Below are 25389 nucleotides of genomic sequence, written 5' to 3'. Positions count from 1 at the left end.
ACAAAATTCCTGCTCCTGGTGACGGCACTCTCAAGGGCTATGTATAGTTGGTTTCCGCTGCCTCTCTAGCATTGTCTTAATTTGCACCCCCTCACTCCCCATGTTGTATGCACACTGGCCTGCCTTTTTATTCTTGGCCTCATCAAGGTACATCTTACCTCGGGGCCTTTGCACGTGCCCGTCCCTGTGTGTGGAACACATATAGCTGGTTCCTTCTGATCCATCAGGTATCATTTCAAATACCACTTCCTTGGAGGCCTATTGTGACCATCCTATTTTATATAAACCCCTGGTTACTTTATCACATTAACTTTATTTTCTTATCTTATTTGTTTATTGATTGCCCCTCTTGCTGTTCACACAAACTCTCAGATGTAGGTTTCACAAAGGCAGGGACTTCATATTCTTATTTGTTTTTTCTTTTTTAATTTTTTTTCGTGTGTACCAGTCACACAGGGACTTCATATTCTTGTTCACTGCTAATATCTGCACCTAGCAGAGTGTCTGAAGCTCATTAGGTCCTCAGATATTTCTTGAATGAATGAGTCCTGTCCTTTGCTAAATCCTTTTCTTATTAATCCTATGCTCTGCATTAAGTGGAATGAAATATGTTTGGTTTTCTCTGTCTAGTCTGAATTCTTGGAATCTCCCAGTTGGTGACAGACGTGATGTTCTACCGGTTGCTATCGATTGTCCAAAGACAAAGAACCAGCCCCGGATGGCAGAATTGGTCCTCAGCAAGAAGCAGTGCGTCAGTTGCCAAGGCGCATTCTATTGCCCTGCCCACCCAGACACAGGTGGTCATCTGTGGGGGTGGAGTCATGGGCACATCCGTGGCCTATCACCTCTCCAAAATGGGGTGGAAGGATATTGTCCTTCTGGAGCAGGGCAGGTAAGGATCAAACTGGACTTGGCCTGTGGCTGTGCTATGCTAATTTTTTTTTTGCAGAGACGGTGTCTCACTATGTTGCCCAGACCTGCCCCGAACTACTGGCCTCAAGCAATCCTCCTGCCTCGACCTCCCAAAGCGCTGAGATTATAGGCGTGAGCCACCGTGCCCTGCCTGTGCTGCGCTAATTGTATAAGATTCTCTCATTCCCTCTCCTTGTGGTGAGACTACTGTTCCACTGATAGCTGATCTAAATGTTGCTAAGTATTAAATAGCATGAAAAGAATCAAAGTGGTATCTCCTGTACTTTGTTTAGTGATGCCTAACAACGCTTGTGTTTTCTGGTAGTTAGAGAGGGGCGAGATTTCAATAAAACAAGTGTCTTGACAGGCTGGAGTTCAGGTTCACAGCGCGCCTTATCTTGCTTGGTTGTCACCATGCAACAGTGTGAATCCCTTGGCTCAGGAGCTCCCTCTCTGAGCCACAATGAGAGTGGCTACATTCTGCCTGGACTTCTGCTACTTTTTGCATTATTTTAGAACAGTTTTAAATTTACAGATAAGTTGTGAAGATAGTGTAGAGTTCCCATATACCCCACACCCACTTTCACCTGTTGTTAATATCTTATATTACTATGAATGTTTCATATAAAGTTCACATTCTTTTGGATTTTTTTCACTTTTCCCCTAATTTCCTTTTTCTACACCATGATCCCATCTAGGATAGCACATTACATTTAGTTGTCATAGCTCCTTAGGCTCCTCTTGGCAGTGACAGTTTCTCAACTTTCCTTGTTTTGGGCAACCTTGAGGCTTTTTTTAAAAAAACAAGAGAAAAACATGACAAATTTATTATGTGCACTGTGTGCTGCATGGGAGTCATACAGAACATGAAAACTGCTTTTTTTTTCTTTATATGAAAACACTGACCTTGAAGCTTTGAGTTTTCTGTAACATTTTAGACTTTTTTTTTTTTTTTTTTTTTAAAGAGACAGAGTCTTACTATGGTGCACAGGCTGGACTCCTGGGCTCAAGTGATCCTTCTGCCTCAGCCTCCCAAGTAGCTGGGACTACAGGTGCGAGTCACCATGCCTGGCAACATTTTAGACTTCGACAAGAATTTGTGCTTGTGAAATAAAATGGATTTCATTTAAGCAAAGCAGACAACTGCCTGTTTTCACCTAAAGTGCTGGGTTCTTACATTGCTCTCTTCCCCACAGTGCTGGGATTATAGGCATGAGCCACTGCACCCAGCCAATAATTTATTTTGAAATAATTTCACTTCACAACTGTGCACTATATCCATGTAGCAAAACTATACTTGTATCCTCTGAATCTATAATAATTTTTAAAAATTAATTTAAAAAGAAATAACTTCAAATTTCACAAAAGAGCTGCAAGGACAGCACAACGAACTTCCATTTTACCCAGATCCCTCTAATGCCCCTGTTCCATCACCCCGTCTCTATTGTGTGTGGATGGATATAGACACACACAGCCATCCGTGCATAGGTGCCCATGGTCATTGGTATTTTTCTGACCATTTCTGTAGCTTACAGACCTGAGGCCCCATCACCTCCAAGCATTTCAGAGTGTACATTCCAGAAAAGCAACAGCACCTTCCTATAGAACTACCATACAACCCTCCACATCAGGAAGACCTGGATACGAAACTACCATCAGATTCATAGACTTCAGTCCGATTTTGTCCACCATCCCAATAGTGTCTCTCTTTCCTTTCTGATCCAGGATCCTGCCCAGGAATATGAGTTATGTTTGGTTGTCATGTATCTTCAGTCCTTCCTTATCCCTCATGTCCATGACAGTTTTAAAGAGATTAGGCCTCTCACTCTGTGGGATAATCCTCAACCTGGGTTCAGCTGATGTTTGCTTATGATCAGACTCAGGTCAGACGTTTTTAAAAAGTAGCTGTGTTGAGATAAAAAATAATTTGCCTACCCTACCAGTCATCCTTGTTAAGTATACCATCAGTGGCCTTCAGTCTGTTCACAGAGTTGTGCAACTGTCCTCACAACCAGGACGTACATTTTTGGCAGGAAGACCACAGAAGTGCCAGGCTGTCTGCAGTGCACCCAGGAGGCCCATGGTTGGCGTGTCCTGCTTCTGGTGGTGATAACCCTGATCACCCAGTTACATTGGTGTCCTGCAAGCGTCTCTACCACAGAGTCACTCTTTCCCCCTTGTAGTGGACCAGTACCCTGTGAGGAGATGGATTTTCAGATTATGCCCATGTGCTGTTGGAATCAGACCTCCACCTACCAGGCTTAGGTGGTTGACATGATGGTTGACAAATGGCGATTTTTCTTTCCGTCATCCTTCCACATTTAGTTGGCTTTCTACTGTCGGGAAGAGCGCTCCCTCCTCCCCAGTTTATTTACTCAACTCCATATACATATTAGTCTGTCGGTTTAGACTTAGACTCCTGGATTTCTGCTTTATTTAGTGAGATACTTTTAAGAGCAAAAGTGGATGTTGTTGATAAATGGGACCAGCTTGTTAAACATGGACTTTCCCAGGCAAACTGGGATACTTGATCCCTTATGCCTGTGTTCTTAGTTGCCTTTTGAAGATAACTTTAGCTTCAAGTTCTGGTGGGGAGAGGCTTATTTCTTTGTACTTTTAGGATAAAGTAAGATAAGCATAGCCCTAGGCAGTGGATATCCTAATGGTGTGAAAAGTGGAGCTGGAAATAGAAGTAACTCATTCTGTTACATTTGTTCCATGTCAGGGAACTTCTTTGCTGCTACAAGTGAATCTTATCAGTCCACAAAGGTTACCACCTTTACTGATGCTCTTCTCTGTGCCAGGCCTTCAGCTTATCATTTATTCAATACATTTTAACGATCTTACTGAATGTGGGGTACTTCCTGTTCTTGATTACAGTATGTCAGGAAACCTGAATGCCATAGTAAATTAAGATACCTTTCAACCAGGGGAGCTCTGTGGCAAAGAGCAGCCTCAGTCTTCTCTTAGAATAACTGCTGTTCTCCAATATTTTACTTTTCCTGCTTCCTCTTTCATAATACTCATTTTCTTGCCTCTTGGGCCTAGAAAAACAGAACTATTATTTGCATGTGGGTTATCAGTTCTGGGGAAGTTTCTCTTAAGTTTATGAGTTGAGTGTAAATTTTCATAGTGCTTCCTTAATGTCAAAATGTTTCTCCTGTTTTTTGAAGTCCTTTTAAATTGTCAGGCATTTGCTAGCCATAGAAAGCAATAAATTCATCTCATTGTATATATTTCTAAGTGGGAGACCCTAAGGTCTTCATTTTTGGTTTAATTTGTTGCTCCAAGATAATATAATACCTTAGAGTTGACATAAGTAGGACTATTTGAGCCTGACTTTTAAAAGTAATTACGCCTTAGCTGAGCACGGTGGTTGGTGCACACCCGTAGTCTCAGCTACTCGGGAGGCTGAGCAGGAGGATCACATGAGCCCAGGAGTTAGAGGCTGCAGTGAGCTATGATTGCACCACTGCACTCTGGGCTACAGAGTGAGATCTCATCTCTAAGGAAAAAATTTTAAAAGAAATTGTGCCTCAACAATGGCTTATGAAATGGTTTTATACTTCCCTTCATTAAATAATTGTTCCTCTTCTCCATCTCTAGTATTGTCCTCCTCATAAATCAGTGGTTCTCAACTCTGGCTGCACATTAGAACCCCCCAGGGAGCTTTTAACAAATACCAACGCCTGGGCCTCTTCCCAGAACAAACCAGAATCTCTAGGGATGAGACCACATATCAGTATTTTTAAAATACCCAAGGGACTCTAATGTCCACCCAAGGGTAAGTGCCACCATCAGAGCTGCTTAAGGACTGCTGTCCCAGCAGATGTTGCCACAGCTGTCCGTCCATCAGCCAGGGTTAATGGAACTCCCAGGCACGGTAGCAGCTGCATACAGTGGCTGTACGTTAGTTACAAAAATGATAAAAATGTGTCTTAGAGAACTGACAATCTGATGTGGGAAATAGAATCATTAGAGTAAAACAGTAAACTCAAGCGACAGGAGAGCTGACACAGCTGGTGGTTTACTGAGTGCTAAATAATCGGAGAGAAATGACCTGCTTGCAACCCCACCCACTTTCTTGACTTATGGGGTCTCTCGCACAGCTGGGTGTTTGGGCCCAGCATTACCAGAGCTTTTTATGTTCTTTTGCCTACCACAAACTGGAGACATTTTTTTCACTTTAAATTTCATTTATTTTCAAATAGGCAATATATGATTCAGAATTGAAAATATGTAAAGGAGTGTACAAGGGAAAGTCTCCCTCCCTTACCTGACCTCTAACTACAAGTTTCCTTCTCTGGAGGCAAGTTAAGTTCCAGATACGTTCTGTACATACATAAGCAAATACATATTGGTAGGTATGTAGATGTGTGTATGGGTATTCATTTTTTTCCCCCTTTTTTGTACAGGTGGTAGCATACCTTAAACACTGTTCCTCGCCTTGCTTTTTTCATTATCATGGTTCCATATTGCTGCATAAAGAGCTTTCTCATTCTTTTTTTATAGTTACATAGTATTCCATTGTATAGATGAACTCCCAGATTTTAAGTCAGTCCCATGTCAATGAACATTTAGGTTGTTGCCATCTTTTCATATTACAAATAATACCATAATGAGAAACCTTGAACTTACATGAATCTACCTAATAGCATTTTGCATCCATCCTGCAGGTTGGCTGCCGGCTCTACAAGGTTCTGTGCTGGCATCCTGAGCACCGCCAGGCACTTGACCGTTGAGCAGAAGATGGCAGACTATTCAAACAAACTCTACCATCAGTTAGAGCAAGAAACAGGGATCCAAACAGGTAAGCAGTAATCTACCATTTACTGGTCTGCCTGTCCTCCCATACTCTTTTGCTCAGTACTGTATTTAGTCTTATACCTGCTTTGCCTGGCGATTTGGTAATTACGACTTGGGTTTTAGTCCAGACTCTGCCATCAGCCAGGGTGTTAACTTGAGCAAGTCACTCGGCTTGTTGAGCTGTCTTCAGTTTTCCTTTCCATAAAATGAGGTGATTCAATCAATATCCTAGATCCTTTTTGGATCTTATAATTCTTGTCATTATGTGAAAATTTTCCTGGGTCATTTCCTATGTATTTGACTCATTTAAGCATAGTAAATGGCAATACTTGACTCTTAAACAAACAAGAGGAGAAAAATCTTAAGTTTAGATGTTTGATAGTTAAATTGTAGTTTGAGCCATTAAACTTCACCAATTGTTATTAAATATATTTCTGATTATAAGGCAGAAACATATATTTTTTCTTATCTATATAATTAAAGGGAAAATGACACAGGGAATTATAAGTTAAATAGTACTAGAATAGCTAGGAACTGTTCCAAGAACAGGAAGACTAATCTGTACTGTGATCCCATGTGATAACAAGGTGGAGGGAAAGTCTGTCACTTTGCTGTAAGGTCAAAGATTAGCCAGAAGCCTGGAGTCAAGCCCAGTCTTAAGACCGATAGTTCATTTGTCTCACCCTAGTCCCTATTCTAGAAAGTCTAGTGACACCACTAGACTTTCTGTGGTGTCGTTGAACTTAACCAGGCTTCCTTTTGAGAACATGGTAAAAGTAGTTCTGCTACGCTGTCCTTGGCTTTTACTGGAGAAGATGCCTGTTTTCGGTTGGATTGAATTTGATGGCAACAAGGTGCTTGAATCAGGTTTCAACCAAGGTTTGAATCAGAAGAGGGTCCATAAAAGGGGCCAGAGATAGAGCAGTTGGCTCAGTTACTAGTGCTTTGCTGAGCCTTGCATGCATCAGAGGAATCAGAATCACAGGCTGCTTTAGGGCTAGAAGGTAGGTTAGCCCAGCGTTAGTTCGGGGTCACAGTCTGGAGCTCCTTATTTGGCCTGACTTTTCTTTGGTGCTTGTAGGGCAGTGAGGGGGGATGGGTAGCGGTGGGGAGCAGTGAGGAAGTCAAGCAAGGAAGTATAAAGGGGGTGGCCTGAAATCTATCACCCCATTGCAATATGCCAGTGGTGCCAGGAAAGATGACTGAGGGGGCATCAGCGATTGAGAATTCGCTGTTAACCATGGTCTATGATAATTTTTACTCAGTAGACTATTTTTGAATCATTAAATAAAGATGAAGAGACATATGTACAATCTGGATTTAATGAGAAGAGTACAGTCGTCCTTTGTTATCTGTGGGAGATTGGTGATTGGTTCCTGGACCCCCCCTTGGATGCAAAAATCTACAGATGCTCAAGTCTCTGATATAAACTGACGTAGTATTTGCATATAACCTACACACATCCTCCTGAATACTTTAACTCATCTCTAGATTACTTATAATACGTAATAAGGTACCTGCACATCACTTCATTAACATGGATTCCGTGTAGTACTTGGCACATGGCAAATTCAAGTTTTGCTTTTTGGGACTTTGGAATTTTTTTTCCCTGAATAATTTTGATCCTCAGTTGGTTGAATCCATGGTTGCAGAACCTACAGATACAGAGGGCTGACTATGTTATATGCTAATCCTCTACAAATAGTTCATCCAGGTGAAGGGTACATTAACTACTTTTTAATCCAAAATACTAGATCACTCCAAGATTCCTCATTCCTTGACCATGCTGAATATCAGTTTCTGCAGTGTTTCAGTTTATGTGTGATATAATTTTTGTCAGGTGAATGGAATGAATATCATCATCTAAAAGTGTTAATAATCTTTGGAAAGTATTCCTTATATTATTCGATCTTATAATAAGGAAGGGTTATTTTTTCACATATGAAGAAACTCAGATGTAGGGAGATTAAGCCAATTTTTCAGGTCATTGACAAATTGAGTTTAAAAAATTATTTAGTGGGTAAAAAAACTTTTTAAGCCAGGTGTGGTGGCACATACCTGTAGTTCCAACGACTTGGGTGACTGAGGTAGGAGGATCCCTTGAGCCCGGGAATTTGAGGCTGTAGTGTACTATGATTGCACCTGTGAATAGCCACTGCTCTTCGGCCTGGGCGACATAGTGAGACCCAGTCTCTAAGAAAAAAAGAAAAAAAAAAAATTCACAAAACTGTAAAAAAATGAAAATCTTTCCCTTTTTTGTATGTATATATAGGTATACTTTAACCAAAATATATTAAGGATGTTATATACCTTGTTTTTTCCACTTAAGAATGTTTTCTACAAAAAGATGTATGCACAAGATTATTTATTGTAGTGCTATTTAATTGTAAACATAGAATTGCAAACTTAAATGCCCAGACATGGAGATTGGCTGAATAAATGGGACATCCACACAGAAGACTACTAGGTAGGTGAAAAAAGAATGAGGAAGGTCTCTATGAACTGCTAATGGAGTGATTTCTGGGATACATTGTTAAGTGAGAAAAGCAAAGTGTTAAAGAGGGCATGTAATATGCTACTTTTGTGTAAGAAATAAGAAGAAATGAGAAAACCCGTATTCAAGGAAATGTAATCATCCTCCCAAAGGGTTGTATCCTCTCATCAGTAGTGTATGACAGTGCTTATTTCTTCATAGTTCTCTCAGCATTGCATATTATTTTAATTTTTGCTAATCTGAGAGATGGAAAGAGTTATCATATTCTAATTTACACCTCTTTTAATTAAAGATCACTTCATACGACTGACCATTTATATTAATATTTCTTCTTTGAATTGCTTTTTAATATTGTATGCTTTTTTTTTTCTTATTGATATGTAATAGTTCTATTTTATGACTCTTAACCTTTGACAAAGGAAATTATGAGCCAGAATTGCTGTAGTCCAAACCTTAAAAGTCCTCTGTGGGAAAATAGCAGAATTTTAATCTTGTTAATGGGTGGTATATTAAGTGTGTTATGATAGGTAGTTCTGTTTGGGGGAACATAATTTAACATAGTATAACATGATATATCATGTAGGTGCATGTACAATGCTACTCTGCTATATGTAGTCTTCGGTAGAGAGTAGAAAATAGCTGCTGGACCCTTTATCCATCTAAAGGTGAGATTCAGAGTGTGGCCCACAAATCACTCGCCAGGATTGCTGCACTAGGCTGGTTTATCTACTGCGTTTATTTTATTTTATGTTTGTGTGTGTGCGTGTGTGTGTGTGTGTGTGTGTTTGGTTTGGTTTGGATTTGAGACAAGGTCTCACTCTGTTGGCCCAGGCTAAAGTGCAGTGGCATCATTGCAACCTCAAACTCCTGGGCTTAAGGGATCCTTCTGCCTCACCCTCCCTAGTAGCTGAGACTACAGGCATGTACCACCACCTAGCTAATTTATTTTTTGTAGAGACGAGGTCTCCCTCTTGCCCAGGCTGGTCTCGAACTCCTGGCCTCAAGCAATCCTCCTGCCTCAGCCTCCCAAAGTGCTAGGATTACAGCATGAGGCACGACGCCCAACTCTATGTTTAAAAACTAGGCTTTGAAATTTCATTTCCTCCAAACTGAGACCTTATCGTCATGGCAGTAAGGGGCATATTTATCTGATGATTTCAAGAGAAATTAAGAAAATATGTAAATTATCCTGACCGTACTTCTTTTTTTAAAGATACCTGATTGATTCAACTTTTTGTTTATAAGAACTAAGTCATTGCATTTTAGGAGAATTGTCATTGGCAAGTTTAATAACGGTTGTATATTGAGTATGTTGATTCCAAACAACAGAAATTAGCTCTGGCTAACTTGGGCAAAAAGGAGCATATTGGGAGGACATAGGAGGTCTGTGGAGTTGGTAGGAGACTACCAGCTGGAGGCAGTCTGGAGGCCAGGATGTGGGGCTCCCACAGCAGGAGGTCCCTCAGCTAGAACAGGAGCTGTCTAGCCAGGACACTGCTGCCCCTGAGACGAGTGACCTTAAGCCATTCACCTACTTGCTGTAGATCAAGCATTCCAGGAGGGTCTCATTGGCTGAGCTTAGATCACATGGCCACTGTTCGGCTCTACTGGGGAAGGAGTGGGAGGATCCAGCCAACCCTGGTAGCTGATATCCTTGTGAGTGGCCTTCACCAAGGATTACACTCCCTCCAAGACTAGGAGGAGAAAGGGTGAAATTGCCTAAAAGGAGGGAGAATAGGGATGGATTCTAGGTCACATCCCCACACAGAAAAGATTTTTTTAGCAGTGGTATTGTTCATTTTTATTATGAGCGATTTTGTGTACATTAGAATATCATTCAATCATCGTAGAACTATGAGCTGAGAACGTTTGCACAGGGAATGCTGCCTTAGTGCATCTGGAGTGCTTTAAATTTTCACTGTAAGCTCAGAGGAAGCTGATTTACTCATCTGAAAATATTGAGTGACAGTCTCAGAACTCATCGTAGGTCTTCTAACATACAATATAGTGGATTTTCCACTATCCCACCCTACATTTGATCTGGTCTGTCTCAGTTTTGGCTGATTTTTCTTACAGGTTACATAAGGACAGGCTCAATCTGTCTGGCTCAAACTCAGGACCGGCTGATCTCCCTGAAGCGCATCAACTCAAGGCTGAAGTACGTAAGAGGGTAGAAGCCTATTCCAACTTTACCAAACTGACCTCTGCCAAAGGACCAGTGAGTGTCATTTTCCCCTTGTGTTCTGTGACAGTGTCATAGGCATCCCTTCTGAGATCATCTCTCCCAAGAAAGTGGCTGAACTTCACCCTTTCCTAAACGTGCACGACCTGGTGGGAGCCATGCATGTTCCTGAGGACGCGGTGGTGTCCTCTGCAGATGTGGCTCTTGCCCTGGCAAGTGCTGCCTCCCAAAACGGTGAGCAGGTTTTTGCATTTTCTTAAGATGAGTGGGGAAGGAAGAGGTTGTCTAAGAAAGTCTCTCAAAATAGGCAATGACATCAACTCAAGTTTGGAAAAAATATTCTCATTGGGGTATTCAGCTTCCATTTTTGAATACTGGGTCTTACAATTTTCTTTTCTATAACATCTGTTAATAATTATTTTTCCTCAGGGTGACATTTTTAAAGTTCCCAGGAACTGCCTTTAGTGCTGCTTAATATACTTCAGACTTAAGGGAATTCCCCCTCCCCCCAGGACTTGAGAAGCTCCAACATGAGAACATGCCTCGGGGGCTTTAATCCACAACTTGAATCATGACCCAGTGTTGGAATGAATGAGAGGAAGACTTATTAGTGTCCAGGGTATTATATTCTTTGGATAAACTGATTCATGATGTGGTTAGATTAGGATTTAAAATGCCCTACTTGAATTCTCTCCTTCCTGCCCCATATTTTATGATTCCTAGAATTTAATTATTGTGTGCTAACGTCTCTTTTTAAACTGACCTGATATTTTCAATCTTGGGCAAGGATCATTTACATAGTCTCAGGATGTGGTTCCTAGAGATTTTTTGTTTTTTTTTTTTTCTTTTTTTAAATTAGAGCATCAACCTAACTTTGTCAGTGTTTGTTTGGGTGGAGAATCTGCTGTAGATGCCTTAGTTCTGGAACATCAGATGATGCATCAACTCTTTCTTTACCTTGGAACAGGTGTTCAGATCTATGACCGGACAACTGTTCTTCACGTAATGGTCAAAAAAGGTCAAGTTACTGGTGTGGAGACAGATAAAGGACAGATTGAATGCCAGTATTTTGTCAACTGTGCTGGTCAGGTAGGTTAGCACCAGCACTAGGGTGCTGATTTTCTTATTTAACTTTTGTCTCCAGGATTTTTTGGTGTAGAGACATAATATTGTGACTGACTGATAAACAAACATCAGGAACTATCCTGTTTCTTGTTTGGACCAGAAAACTCAGAATTCTTGTATGGTATTCTAAATCATAAACTCACACTTATTCCTCAAATAGAAGCATTTATGACCTTTTCCTTCCTGCACACTGGGTTAATTGGTATTGTTCTAGTCAGGAAGGCCAGCAGACGGTGAGGCATCGCCGTGAATCCTTGGCGGTGGGTCTTGGTGTTACATTTAATTCTGCAACCTAACAATAAAATATTAGGCCATTTTATTGTGTCATGAACATGGATTCAGGATCTAGAACACTAATATAAGTCTCTTCTACTTCTAAGGTAGATTTGTTCATTGCCTTCCACTCTACAGTCTTAAAGTGCCTTAGGAAATACTTCTTGCCATGTGAAGTTCCTTTAATGATTGGTATTTGGGGTTTATAGTTGAGGCCAGGCATTTTATTAAGAGGACCTCCTTTGGTTCCCATGAGCTCTTTTGACTAGCTGGTAAATCTTTCTTTGATCTAAAAGTAATTTTTATGGTTTAAAAAGTATAGTGTTGCTCCCCCTCCAAATAATCAAACTAAAGCAGGCTGAAACTTGACTTCCCACACCTGACATTGTAGCAAGAGCACACTTAAGCCACTTGAAATTAAACTCTTTTCAAGAGGCTGAACTTGCTCATTTGTATTTCTGTTCCTCTTCCCACCCACAAATAAATCTGTCCATTTGTAGTGGGCATACGAGCTGGGTCTGTCCAACGAGGAGCCGGTTAGTATCCCGTTACATGCCTGCGAACACTTCTACCTTCTGACTCGCCCCTTGGAGACCCCTCTGCAGAGCAACACACCAAGTGAGGACTTGTACTTTTTTTTTTTTAATCTTGTTTCCTTGCCAATACCCTGTCCTCTGAAAAGGAAGACTTTCTACTAAGGACAGACTGTGCCTGAAAGAGCCTTTTCATTTCTGGAGCATGTAATAGGGAGGTGGACCCAGTTCTAACTTTTCTTTAATGTAAGTCTTTATGAAAGGACGGCCAGAATGGTCATTCCACTAAGCAGTTTTTTATTTTTGTTTTTTGCAAGCTAATTTTAGTCCTAAACAGAGGTCATTGAGAATATTGAAATGTAACCTTAAGTTTTTAACTTGAATGCTATAAATTGTAGAAATGTCATGACTATAAACTTAGGTGGGTTAGTGGCTCCAAATGCTGTAGGAGAGAGTTTTGATAGCATTTTGATGGTCTTAATACCTAGAATGGGCTCTCCAATCCCCCTTTCTGTTAGACTTTAGCTTGGCACAGTTGCGGTTATGTAGTTTGGTTCTGAGGACTAGTCAGAGCTTCTAGGGAACTAATAAGGTTAGGGATAATTAGAGAAACAGTGTCCACTGTAAGTCTGAGTGGGAGGATCCTCCCCCATGATCTTGAAAGGTGGTTTAAAGCTAATGAATGCCTGTGCGCGTTGGATGCTATTTCATTAACAGAGCCATTAATGGGTGTTTTTTGTTTGTTTCTTTTTCTGTCCACTTAGAAAGCTGGCTTGCCTCTAAACCCTCTTGTTTTTCCTCTACTCCCCATTCCCTTGTTATTTCTCTTCCTTAGCTGTTGTGGATGCTGATGGAAGAATCTATATTCGGAACTGGCAGGGTGGCATCTTGTCTGGGGGCTTTGAGAAGAACCCAAAACCAATTTTCACTGAGGGCAAGAATCAGCTGGAGATTCAGAATCTACAGGAAGACTGGGATCACTTTGGTGTGTGAACTAGATTATAACAATAATGCCTTATATTTGTCTAAGATGTTACATTGTTCAAAGCATCTTCAGTGGCTCACTCCTGTAATCCTAGCACTCTGGGAGGCCGAGGTGGGAGGATTGCTTGAGCTCAGACTTTCAAGACCAACCTGAGTGAGAGCAAGACCCAGCTCTACTTAAAAGAAAAATGGAAAAATTAGCCAGGTGTCATGGCGAGCATCTGTAGTCCCAGCTACTCTGGAGGCTGAGGCAGGAGGATCACTTGAGCCCAGGAGTTTGAGGTTGCTGTGAGCTATGATGATGCCACTGCAGTCTACTTGGGGCGACAGAGCAAGATTCTATATGTGTCTCCAAAAAAAACAAAAGGCATTTCAAGAATGATTCCTTGTTTAATGTTTATAACAACCCCATGCGGTACAACAGTGGTTACAGAGAGTGGTCTACAGCATTTGCCTGGTCTAAGGATGCAGTTACTGATTAGACAATTCAGGGAACTGAAATCTTGGTGAATAGACTTTTGGTTCATTATTTATTTACCTAAAATCATTGCTGCAATTTTAGGTTAAGGGGAGACCTTCTTTTGGTAGGACTTTATGTTAAATTGAAGAGCTCTTTAGAAAACAGAATTGTTCACTTTGGGAGGCTGAGACAGAATCATTTGAAACTGGGAGTTTAAGACCAGCTTGAGTAAGTGTGAGACTGTCTCTACAAAATATAAAAAAATTAGCCAGGTATGGTGGCACATGCCTGTAGTCCCAGCTACGCAGTAAGTTGAGGCAGAAGGATTGCTTGAGCCCAGGAGTTTAAGGTTGCAGTGAGCTATGATGACACCACTGCACTCCAGGCTAGGTGACAGAGTGAGACCCAGTCTCAAAAAAAAAAAAGAAGAAGAAGAAGACAACAATTGTTTTGTTACTGTAGTAATTCGTTAAAAATTTATTTTTTTGGCCATGCTAATCTTCTCTGTATCATTCCAATTTTAGTATGTGTGCTGCTGAAGCGAGCACTAAAATTTTAAATAACTGTTATTACTATTTTTTTTTTTTTAGAAAGAGTCTCACTCTGTTGTCCAGTTTAGAGTACAGTGGTGCAATCATAGCACACTGTGACCTCGAGATTCTGGGCTGGAGTGATTCTCCTGCCTCAGCCTCCTGAGTGATAGGGACTACAGTCGCGCACCACCACACCCAGCTAATTTTTAAACATTTTTTGTAGAGATGAGGTCTCACTGTGTTACCTAGGCTAGTCGTGAACTCCTGGGCTCAAGCGATCCTCCTGCCTGGCCTCCTAAAGTGCTTGGGATTACAGGCGTGAGCCACTGCGCTGGGCTAATAACTTTTTTAAAAACAACTTCGTTTATCGAATAAGATAGTCACATGATTCTAAATTCAAAAGATGTGGAAGGATCTCTAATGAAGAATTTTCCTTTCACCCTTGATGGGCTTTCTTTTTTTAAATAAACTTCTTATTATGGCAAATTTCAAACTTAAAAGTGGATAGAGTAGTGTGATGAACCCCATGTACCCAACATCCAGCTCCAGTCTGGTTTCATCTGTTACCGCTGTCCCACAGGATTATGCCCAGGTGGTGGATTTGCTTTAAAACAGGGTGAGGTTTTGCAGCTACCCCAATGTAGGAGAACATGGCCTTTCATTGAAATCTCTTTGGCTGCTGTCTAAGAGCCTTTCCACTCATGCTGACCCCTTCAAGATGATAATCTGTAACCACACGTATTACTTGATATTCTGTAGCTCCTTTCCTTTCTACAGAGTGTCTTTTTTTTCTCAGTCTTTATGCCAAGCATTTTCCAGGTTATAATTCCACCAAGCTTTCTGCTTTCTGATAAATGGCCCAGTTGACTCTTCTCAGAAAAATGTCTTCCAAGAGATTTTCTGAAAAGAGAGGGGGTACAAAGTAGAAGAGGTTGAAAGTTTGTTAATTCCTTAAAAGTGAGAACTCTGTTTGGGTTTATTTTTATCACTCAGAGCCCCTGTTGAGTTCCCTCCTGCGTAGGATGCCCGAATTAGAGACTCTGGAGATCGTGAAGTTGGTGAATTGCCCTGAGACCTTTACACCAGACATGAGGTGCATCATGGGCGAGTCTCCAGTGGTGCAGGGCTACTTCGTCCTGGCGGGAATGAACTCTGCTGGCCTTTCCTTTGGTGGAGGAGCTGGGAAGTAAGTCTTGCTCACTCAGAGTTGGCTATGAACATACGTCAGCTTGCTGGGCTTCCCTTCTAGAATTACTTGTTAATATGGTATATAATACATTTAATCTAGTGTGTTAGTAATAATAGGATACATGTAATTTAAGAGTCGTCCCTTTCAAAGTCTGGGAAGCTATCCCATGTCACAGAAATGTCATTGTGCAAAATGTTTTGGAACTCCTCTTTTGGAGTTAGCCACAGAGCCTATGGGATGTTCTTTGGTACTTTTTCAGTTGTAACAAATGTTGGTCCTCAGAGTGTGTATTTGAGTTTGGAAGTAGCCTAGTGTATTGAATGAGGTAGGTGATCAAGCTGGGTAGTACAAATTTTTATTTAAAAATTAAATACTAATAAAAAATAAGTCAGTCACAAAAGGACAAATACTGTATGATTCCACATATATGAGGTACCTAGAATGGTCAAATTCATACAGACACAAAGAACAGTGGTGGTTGCCAGGGGAAGGGGCAAGTGGGAAGTTATTGTTTAACAGGTACAGAGTTTTGGTTTTACAGGACAAAAAGAGTTCTGGAAGCCAGGCGTGGTGGCTCACACCTGTAGTCGTAGTGCTTTGGGAGGCCAAGGCGGGAGGATTACTTGAAGCTAGGAGTTCAAAACTAGCCGGGGTGACATAGTGAGACCCCATCTCTACAAAAAATAGAAAAATTACATCCATGTAACAAAAAACAGTTATACCCCCTAAATCTATAGAAGTGAAAGAAAGAAAGAAAAGACAGATTAGCTGGGCGTGTTGGCTCTTGTCTGTCATCCCAGCTACTTGGCAGGCTAAGGCAAGCGGATCACTTGAGCCCCGAGGAGTCTGAGGTTGCAGTGAGCTATAATGATGCCACTGCACTCCAGCCTGGACAACAGAGTGAGGCCCTGTCTCAAATAAAAAAGAAAAAAAAAAAGAGTTCTGGAGATAGATGGTGGTGAGGGTTATATAACAGTGTGAATGTACTTACTACCACTAAACTATACTTGTAAAAATGGTTAAGATGGTAAATTTTATGTAATATGTATTTTAACACAATTAAATTTTTTTTAAATTAGTGAGGCCAGTTTTCTTAAGTGACTTGTAGAATGGCTCTGAAAACAGTTGCAGAAGAGGAGTTACCAAAAACATTTGGAGCAAAGGAGATGTCTTCAGATAACTATGTAATCTCCCAAGAAGACTGTCTTACAGAAATAACCTCTTGGGTGTATAAATTAGAGTACATTTCTGTGTGTGTTTTAGTCCTATTTCTTCATAAATGTCACTTATATCTTAACCACTTTCTAGGGAATCTTACCATTAGAGCAAAAATCCTCGTAGTGGTCTTGTGAGAGCCGTACATGGAACCATGTTTGTTTCTTCCAAAAAAGTTAAGGGAATTGCCCAGAATTGTTTTAACCAGTCTGTGACAATATACATAGGATCTTTTGATTCTGTTGATTCTTGATTCATAGAGCATTGCTTTTATCCTTCTTAATATTCTGTGTGAGGCCCAACAACCCTGACCCCTCGTCTAAACAGGTACCTCGCTGAGTGGATGGTGCATGGTTATCCCTCAGAAAATGTCTGGGAATTGGACTTGAAACGTTTTGGAGCCCTCCAGAGCAGCCGTACCTTTCTGCGCCACCGGGTCATGGAAGTTATGCGTAAGTGAAGCTTTATCCCAGTTGGTGTCTTTCTCCTGGCCTGTTTTGTCATTTAGAGGGGGCAGATTTTTCCTCAGTATTTTAATAATGACTTTGACATGGACTCCTGATGTTTGACTGTTCCAGTCCTGAGCAAGGGGCTTTATGCTCCACATGGTATTTACAGAACATTTTCTTTGGCATATCGTGCTTTGTTTACTTCTGGGAACAAGAAAGTGGAATAGAATTTACAGGTAGCATGTGGCAGCTTCCTGTATATTCCTAGTGGTGCCTCCTTTCCAGTTTGCCTTGAAGGACCCTATATCAAAGTGAATGTTCCCTCACTCCCCACTTGATTTCTGAGATCCCTGTTTTCTTTCCAAGGCAGAGAATTTGCCAAGTTATGCTCAAAGCTTCAGGCTTCTCTGAGTGACTTTCATCATTAATCCATCATAGACTAGCAAAATAGGAAACTGCTTCTCGCATGTAAATACAAAACATGCATTTCTGCTCTCATTCCCCTTGTTCTTGCTTCCCTCCAACTTTGAAGGATTGGCCTCTTCCTTTTTTTTTTTTTTTTTTTAAGACTTTCAGGCCCAGTGTTTATTATATAAAATTGTTTATATTAACAGTGGGAGGGTTTAAGACAAAAACACAAATGAAATAAAACATGAAGTTTGTTGCATAGAAACACTGACAACATGGCTATGTCCTTCTATAATACAACCCACAAAACATACATTGTCAGAAACACCCCCTTCTTCACATTTTAGATTTCATTCATCCAATAATCATTTTCTGAGCATCTTCTACATGCACGGCCCTGCACTGATAGGTGCTGGGGACACAGTAATGAACAAAATTAAGTCCGTGCTCTCATGAAGCCTCTGACTCTCGCGTGGGGGAAGACAGACACCAAACAAGACAAATATACATCGTAACATGTCAGACAGTCATAGGATTACCAGGGGAGGGTATGGAGAGGAGGGACGCTTCCGTCCACCCTCAACTCCTTAGGAGCAATTTGAGGCTGCTTTAAATGTCATAGTTTCTTTTGGGGGGAAAGATACAAACTCTAAATTATATTTTTAAAGTAACTTTTTTGGAGATTGCAAATTTCTGGCCATACCCTTAAAGTTCATACTTCCGAGCAGCATTTCTAATTTTCTAATTAGAATGTATACTAGTAAGTACTTTATGGCCATACTAACGGAATAAAGCCCACATTGTGTGTGTGTGTGTGCGTGTGTGTAGGTGTACATATACAGACACATATATACATCTGTGTGTGCTTATAGGCCCATGTCACTTACATATACACATGAATATTAATGCATACATATGAACGTTAATAGGTACTACATATTAATATAACATTTCTGGCTCTAAAGGCCTCTTCCTTTTAACTTAACTTGTTATTCTGCCTTGTCTGATTTATTTTCCAGTAAGCCCTTAGGAACAGCTTTTATATCAGGAATTGAACCAAATTATATAGGTTCTGATGGGATATAATTTCGTTTCCTATACTGAGGAACTGTTCTGTGACTTTGCCAAGTGATATCTAAGTATTTGGGGCATGTTTATGCTCAAGACTAAGTTTCTACATTGGCTGTGACCATTCATGGTTACAAATTAAATATTGGTTTCGTAGCTGGATGACATTCATGGTGGTCTAGACCTTTGAATTGCCTTTAATGCCGGAGTGCTCACTTTTGGCCTGTGGCAGAGAACTTACATCCGTGAGAGAAGAAGGACCTAGCAGCAGTGAGTCTAACTGCTGAGGTTGTGAAATTTTAGCAAATATTTTGGCTACAATGTTGACAGGATTGCAAGTCTAGATTTCCCCAGCCATAGTTACTTTAGAACCTCCTTGGTGATATGACACTTTTGGTGGCCTTCTCTGAGTCTCCTAAAGTACAAATTGCAGGCATGATAGAAAATGGGGAAGGGGAAAGTAGAACCTAAAGTACCAGGAGGTTGAAATTGTCACAATGCAAGGAACCCAGTGTAGCTTTCTTCTGCATCTCCCAGCCTCCCCCACCTTGATGTACCTTTTGTTAGAATGGTGTGAGGTCACGTCTTCTCTTCGGAAGGGACTAGAGATCGCTCTCTTTCTGGCTTTTTTTACTTATTGCTGTTACAGATTGGACATTAAGAGAAATGAATTCTGACCCTAGCTTTGTTATGTGAATAATGTCATTGGGACAATACAGTGCAACCTCTCAGATTTCAGAGCCACCAAATCAAGGTATGATACATACCCTTTCACTTCAGAAATGGGTTAAGTATTAGAGAAGAGATGTCTTTAACAGGTCTGAGATCCTAACAACACAGGTGCTGTGAAGAGTCAAATGCCACTTTTTCCACACTTTGTTCCCACCTGTGTCCCACTATATTTACCTGTGGAGCTTAGCAAGGTTTAGAACTATGGCCTTTCTCCCATTGTTTCTATCTACTAATTTGAAACTATAAAAGTGAAAAAGGACTGAGAGTCATTTTGTGACTCATAGCTGTATAACTTTATGGAGGGATAATACCAGCTCTTGTAATATTGTCCTTTCTTCTGGAGCATGCCTGTTATACTGGGTAATATTTGACAAATTAGGCTCTATCAGCCTGGAAATTATGCTCTTTTGAATAGGAACAACTCCAGAGTCTACTGGATGTTGGATACTCAGCTCTAAACTCTGTTTCTTGGGCTTTGATAGACTGCTCTCATCTGTTCTAGCTCTGATATATGACCTGAAGGTTCCCCGTTGGGACTTCCAGACCGGTAGGCAGTTACGCACATCTCCTCTCTATGACCGGTTAGATGCACAAGGGGCCAGATGGATGGAGAAACATGGGTTTGAGAGGCCAAAGTACTTCGTTCCACCTGACAAGGGTAAGTGACGTTCTCGTTTGAGTTCATTTTTTTTTTGTCCTGGGAATTAATAAAATTTATTTTTAAATGCATAAGCTAGAATGTGTTCCTGGAAGAATAAGTGATAAAAACCTGTTAGACTGTACTAAACCATACAGGGACACACCCCAGTCCCCTCCTTTTCTCTCTTCCATAGACCTCCTGGCGCTGGAGCAAAGCAAGACTTTCTATAAGCCAGATTGGTTTGACATCGTGGAGTCTGAAGTGAAGTGCTGTAAGGAAGCGGTGTGTGTCATCGATATGTCCTCTTTCACAAAGTTCGAGATAACGGTAAGTATTGGGGAACCAAATAATAGATTAATTATTTATTAAATGCCTCCTGTTGTTCATCTGTCACTTCAAAACCAATTCCTTAAGAATTTTGGTGTATTTTAGTGTTTTGTCTGTATTTTAACATTTTTTAGCTCCTTGTTTCTTGATTTTAATTTGCCTAGCGTGGCCCATTTATCATAAGAGTCAATAGCCAGCTTTCCCTGGAGCTTCTCATTGTAAAGTAAATCTACAAATATTGCCACATGGGTGCTGGCTCATTGAATTTTCTCAGCAAGGCTCATTGCTAGTTGGGCCATGTTACCTGGCTGAGCGCTCTTGTGCTTACTCTCTCTGCATCCTTCTCTAACCCTGCAGTCCACGGGGGATCAGGCATTAGAAATTCTGCAGTACCTCTTCTCCAATGACCTGGATGTGCCCGTGGGCCACATTGTGCATACCGGCATGCTCAACGATGGTGGAGGGTATGAAAATGACTGCAGCATAGCGCGACTGAGCAAGCGCAGGTGAGGTTAGCTGCCATCCCGCTCTGCTCGCTCCAACATGCTGATTCCTTAAGGCTGCTGTAGCAGAACACCTAATATTCTTCTCTGGGAAACCATAGTTATCCCAGGGACTAAAAAACCATTTCTTGAACTCACAGCCAGTTCATTAGCCGCCCTAAACAGAAAGAAATCACCAGGAAAAGAAAAAGAAGAAGAAACCCACTAGCTTAGGTAAAACTAGAGTTGAAGAGTTAGTTACCCTACTGAGAGACGATGCCTTGTCTTATATTAGTGTGTCTGTTTAATGTCTTGGCACTAACGGGAAACCAGAATTTTCTGTTTTGTCTTTATGTGGTATGTCCTAGAATGGTGCTACTGGCCCTCCCTGAAGGCTAAGAGATCGTTTCCCAGTATTCTCCTCATTGCTTTGAAACTGGTTGAGAACTTGATTGCTTCGTGATCCTTTTCCTGCCGCCTGGTGTTGATTATTTTGGGCTCTCACTTTCAGTTTCTTCATGATCTCTCCAACTGACCAGCAGGTCCACTGCTGGGCCTGGCTTAAGAAACACATGCCACAGGACAGCAACCTGCTTCTGGAAGATGTCACCTGGAAATACACTGGTAAGGGGGCCTTCTGGGGTCAGCCGAGTGAGAAAAACCATCAGATCCAGATGGCTTCTACATTTTCCTTTGTTACATATGACTTTCAAAAATGAATGTCAGAGGTAGTGGACAAGAGACTTGCTGGTCATAGAAGACTGACCTCTAACACTTTCTCGCTTTTTATAAGGGAGGTGTGAGATGAGTTAGTGCTTTGGCTTCTGTGTGGTGTTCTCTTTTACATCCCCTACAGCAAGCATGTAGGAGTTCAAGTGTTTGTTGAATGAATAAAAAAATTTTTAAAGTATTTTTTTATCTATTACCTAAGTAATATTTTCTTCAAAATTTCTATGTATCATTTTTTTTAATGAGTACATAATTTTTAAGGATGACTTAATTTTGTGATTATCTCTTCCTCACCAGCCCTGTTGGGGAGCAGCCCCTTCTCTTCCACCTCCCCATTGCAGGTTTAGCCCCCTCCACCCTTCCTCCCTGCCACCTACCTAATTCCTACCCCCTCTGCCCCACCAGCATTTACTCTTCCAGGCCCTCATTCTCACTTCCTTGGAGTGATTAACTTCTTGCTACCAGGTTGGCAGAATCTTCCAGAACAAAAGTTGTGTTCTAACCTGTATTAGAGTGGTTGATGGGTAATTAGCACAAGCTGCTGTCACAGGCATCAGAGTGGGGGAGGGGGGTGGGCAGCTCTTCTCCAGATGCTGATTTGGGACTGGGCCTTCTTCCATCACGTAGCCACGCTGGGAAGAAGAAGAGAAAGGGAATTGTGTAAGGGGAGGTATGGCCAGTCCTGGAAGTAGCCTTGTGTCCCATTGGCCAGGACTTGGTCTCATGATCCTAACCTAACTGCAGAGGGTGCTGTGGAGTGTTGTCTTCCTGGGTACCAGGGAGAGGTAGCATCTTCCCAGGCGCTCTCACGCCAGCACAGTCAGTTGCATCCAGCAGGCCTGTCAGCAGAGGTGTATTTGCCGGAATCGGGGTGCTTGGCGTCCATCCCTGGATTGCCTAAGCAAAGGGACACTTTGGTGGTCTTAGCACCCAGGCCTGGTGGGCAAGTCCAGAACAGACCTTTCCCACTGGCTCAGCCCTTCACCTGGAGAGGCTAGTGATCTCTCGTTCTTTCCTGTTTAGCCCTCAATCTGATTGGCCCTCGCGCTGTGGATGTGCTGTCGGAGCTGTCCTACGCCCCTATGACTCCAGACCACTTCCCAAGTCTCTTTTGCAAGGTGGGTGCTAGTCAAGTTCTGTTTTTCAAATGGGCAGAGAACATTTCTTTTATAGTGGCGGCAGTTACATATTCTTACTGTGGCATTAACACCCATGAAGAGTATTCTAACCTTTATCAGGCAAACGAAATGACCAAGTAAATTTATTTTTCACCCTTCAAGCCTCCTTATTTGATAAGCATTAGGATACCTTTGAAGTGAATGTAGCTTCAGTGAAGGTCAAGTCTGTATATTTACTGGTTTCTGTAGCAGTAGATCAAAATTTTCGGTTCCAGGATTATGACACTGACACCACAAAGTGCCATTCGAGGTCAGGCCCCTTCTCTCCATTCAGTGCGTCCTCTTTTTTATACACAGAGTAACTTCTGTGTATGTGGCATCTTGAGGGAGGAAATGGTGTAGGTGAATTCCTAATCAGTTTAAATAATTTTCTTTCCTATAAGTGGCTACTATAACTAAATGAAGTACACTGTAACTGAATAAAAGCAGTGATAACTGAATTCTCTCCAGGAAGCAGTTCAGAAGCAGATTAGCGAGGTCCAAACTGATACTTTGGCAACCTGTAACCAGCACCTTCCACACAGTTACTGACGGAGGCTCTTTGAAGTTCAAACCAAAGTTGGGATCCACTTGCAAATTATTTTACAGCTTTCCTTCTCCAAAGCAAAGTGAAAGCAACAGAAAAGTCTCTGTTGTTTGCTGTCAGCAGACCCCTTCACAGTGTCCCTGCTGCTTCTCGAAGGAGCGATCCGTACGCTTGCGCCTGGCGAGTGCCAGCCATGGGGGCTTCCTATGGAAGCAGTTTGCTACCGTGCTATCTGGGACTTTTCACTTTCCGTTATAGGAATGACCATTGCCTCAGTGGCCCCCGTTAGGGAACTGAGCTGCTGGCACATGTTTCAAAAGTTAGAAGCCGGGTCTTTGTCCCACAGTAGCAGGTGAATCATGTCTGTGGGCATCAGGCATTATCTTCCGTGTGGCACATGGCCAGGATTTGTCTGCAGAGTCCCTCAGAGAAGACACTTGCCTGGTCTTCGTTGCTCCTGAGACCTCTGACTAACACAGTCTTTAGCAAAGAGACTTTACAAAGAGAAATATTTTGTGCTTGTCAAAGACTTGGCCTCCACTTTCCACCACCGACTTGCCTAAAACTCCTGAAGTGGTGACGTCATAGGTGAGAAGAGGTGTTACAGCGGCTCAGTGCCCCTCAGCGCCCCTCAGCACCCGGAACCAGACCGTTTTCAGGACGAAATTCTTTCATTGGCATGTATCTCCTTGGAGGTCAAACAGAGGGTGCAGCGTGAATGAGGGGGTTTCCCTCAGGCAGTCAGAGTCCCCATGCTGACTTGGTCCCTTTGTCTCTGCAGGAGATGAGCGTGGGCTACGCAAATGGGATCCGGGTGATGAGCATGACTCACACAGGAGAGCCGGGATTCATGCTTTACATCCCCATAGAGGTGAGATAGGGAAGGCTCGCCTGTCTTCCTGTCCCTGAGCTGCCAGGAGGTGTGCTGGCTCTGCCAGACCCGCACTGGCGGGTTTGAGAGCTGTATCTGATGGGGCCCTGGGGACTGAGGTAGGCTGCATTGAAGAGATTGTACAACTTTTCAGTAAATTATTTGATGTCTTTTGAATAGATTATATATTTAAAAAGTATGCAGTGCCACCTAACCAGTTCTCACCAACTACCACCAATGACATTAGTATTATTTTTATATGTCACATCAGATTTTTAGGCACATGAAAACAAATTCACAGACATATTCTTAGCCCCCTTTTGAAAAACACCAATGGCAGCTTACTGCTGTTCTTCATGTGATTTTTTAATTTCAGTTAATAATTTATCTTACAAATCTTTTTGTGTTGGCGCGATCTTTTTTTTTTTTTTGAGACAGAATCTCACTCTGTCACTCAGGCTGGAGTGCAGTGGCACAATCATAGCTCACCGCAGCCTCGAACTCCTGGGCCCGAGCAGTCCTCCTGGCTCAGCCTCCTGAGTAGCTGGGACTACAGCCATGTACTACCATGCCTGGCCCCATGCCTTGCTGTGTTACTGAGGCTGGTCTTAAATTCCTGGCCTCAAGTGATCCTCCCTCTTCAGCCTCCCAAAGTTCTGGGGTTACAGGTGTGAGCCAGTGCATCTGGCCTTTAAGAGACATTTTAGAGAAATGAAAAGATGTGGACCCTGCTTTGATGGAGTTTATAGTCTGGCTTGGGGTGACCCCAGCTCATTATTCCTGGGCCGTAGTGCCTGGTTCATTGAGGATGAGATGTCCTGGGAGTCGTATATAGCCTTCTCCCTTGTCCATGTTAATAACGTGAGCCATCAGCACTGGTGGACACATTATGGGTTTAATTCTGAAGGTAGGCTGGTAACTACCCTTTCATCTCTCCCTGCAGTATGCCCTGCATGTATACAATGAAGTGATGAGTGTTGGGCAGAAATACGGAATCCGGAATGCTGGCTATTATGCCCTTCGCAGTCTCCGAATAGAGAAGTTTTTTGCCTTCTGGGGTCAGGATTTAAATACCCTCACCACGCCTCTTGAATGTGGACGAGAGTCTCGCGTGAAATTAGATAAGGTACCGTGTTTATCCAGACTCCTGTCTGTCATTCAGCTCCTAAGTAGTGAACTCTGCACTGGAGTAGGAAGAAGAGCTGATACAACAGGAAAAGTGTGGAAAGATTGAGGCCTCAGTGAGAGCATCAGGTGAATAATGAGGATTCAG

At 42.0% G+C, this 25389-nt stretch overlaps 1 protein-coding gene across 1 annotated transcript in view; it reads left to right on the top strand.

The window, feature by feature from the left end:
- Nucleotides 1-636: 636 nt before the first annotated feature.
- Nucleotides 637-25389, top strand: part of PDPR (pyruvate dehydrogenase phosphatase regulatory subunit) — a 27167-nt gene continuing 2414 nt past the window's right edge. Inside the window, exons 1-16 of the mRNA XM_012641582.1 lie at nt 637-892; nt 5589-5722; nt 10289-10370; nt 10465-10628; nt 11362-11483; nt 12293-12410; nt 13161-13310; nt 15296-15488; nt 17034-17158; nt 19866-20021; nt 20197-20330; nt 20688-20836; nt 21324-21436; nt 22565-22659; nt 24027-24116; nt 25060-25242. Coding sequence (XP_012497036.1) covers nt 669-892; nt 5589-5722; nt 10289-10370; nt 10465-10628; nt 11362-11483; nt 12293-12410; nt 13161-13310; nt 15296-15488; nt 17034-17158; nt 19866-20021; nt 20197-20330; nt 20688-20836; nt 21324-21436; nt 22565-22659; nt 24027-24116; nt 25060-25242 — 2232 coding nt within the window. The 5' untranslated portion in view covers nt 637-668. The remainder of the gene's footprint in view (nt 893-5588; nt 5723-10288; nt 10371-10464; nt 10629-11361; nt 11484-12292; nt 12411-13160; nt 13311-15295; nt 15489-17033; nt 17159-19865; nt 20022-20196; nt 20331-20687; nt 20837-21323; nt 21437-22564; nt 22660-24026; nt 24117-25059; nt 25243-25389) is intronic.

Source organism: Propithecus coquereli, unplaced genomic scaffold (genome assembly GCF_000956105.1).
Source record: "Propithecus coquereli isolate 6110/MARCELLA unplaced genomic scaffold, Pcoq_1.0 Scaffold165, whole genome shotgun sequence".
NCBI lineage: Eukaryota > Metazoa > Chordata > Mammalia > Primates > Indriidae > Propithecus > Propithecus coquereli.
The sequence above is the reverse complement of the archived record's forward strand: the minus strand, read 5'-3'. Positions and strand labels throughout refer to the sequence as shown.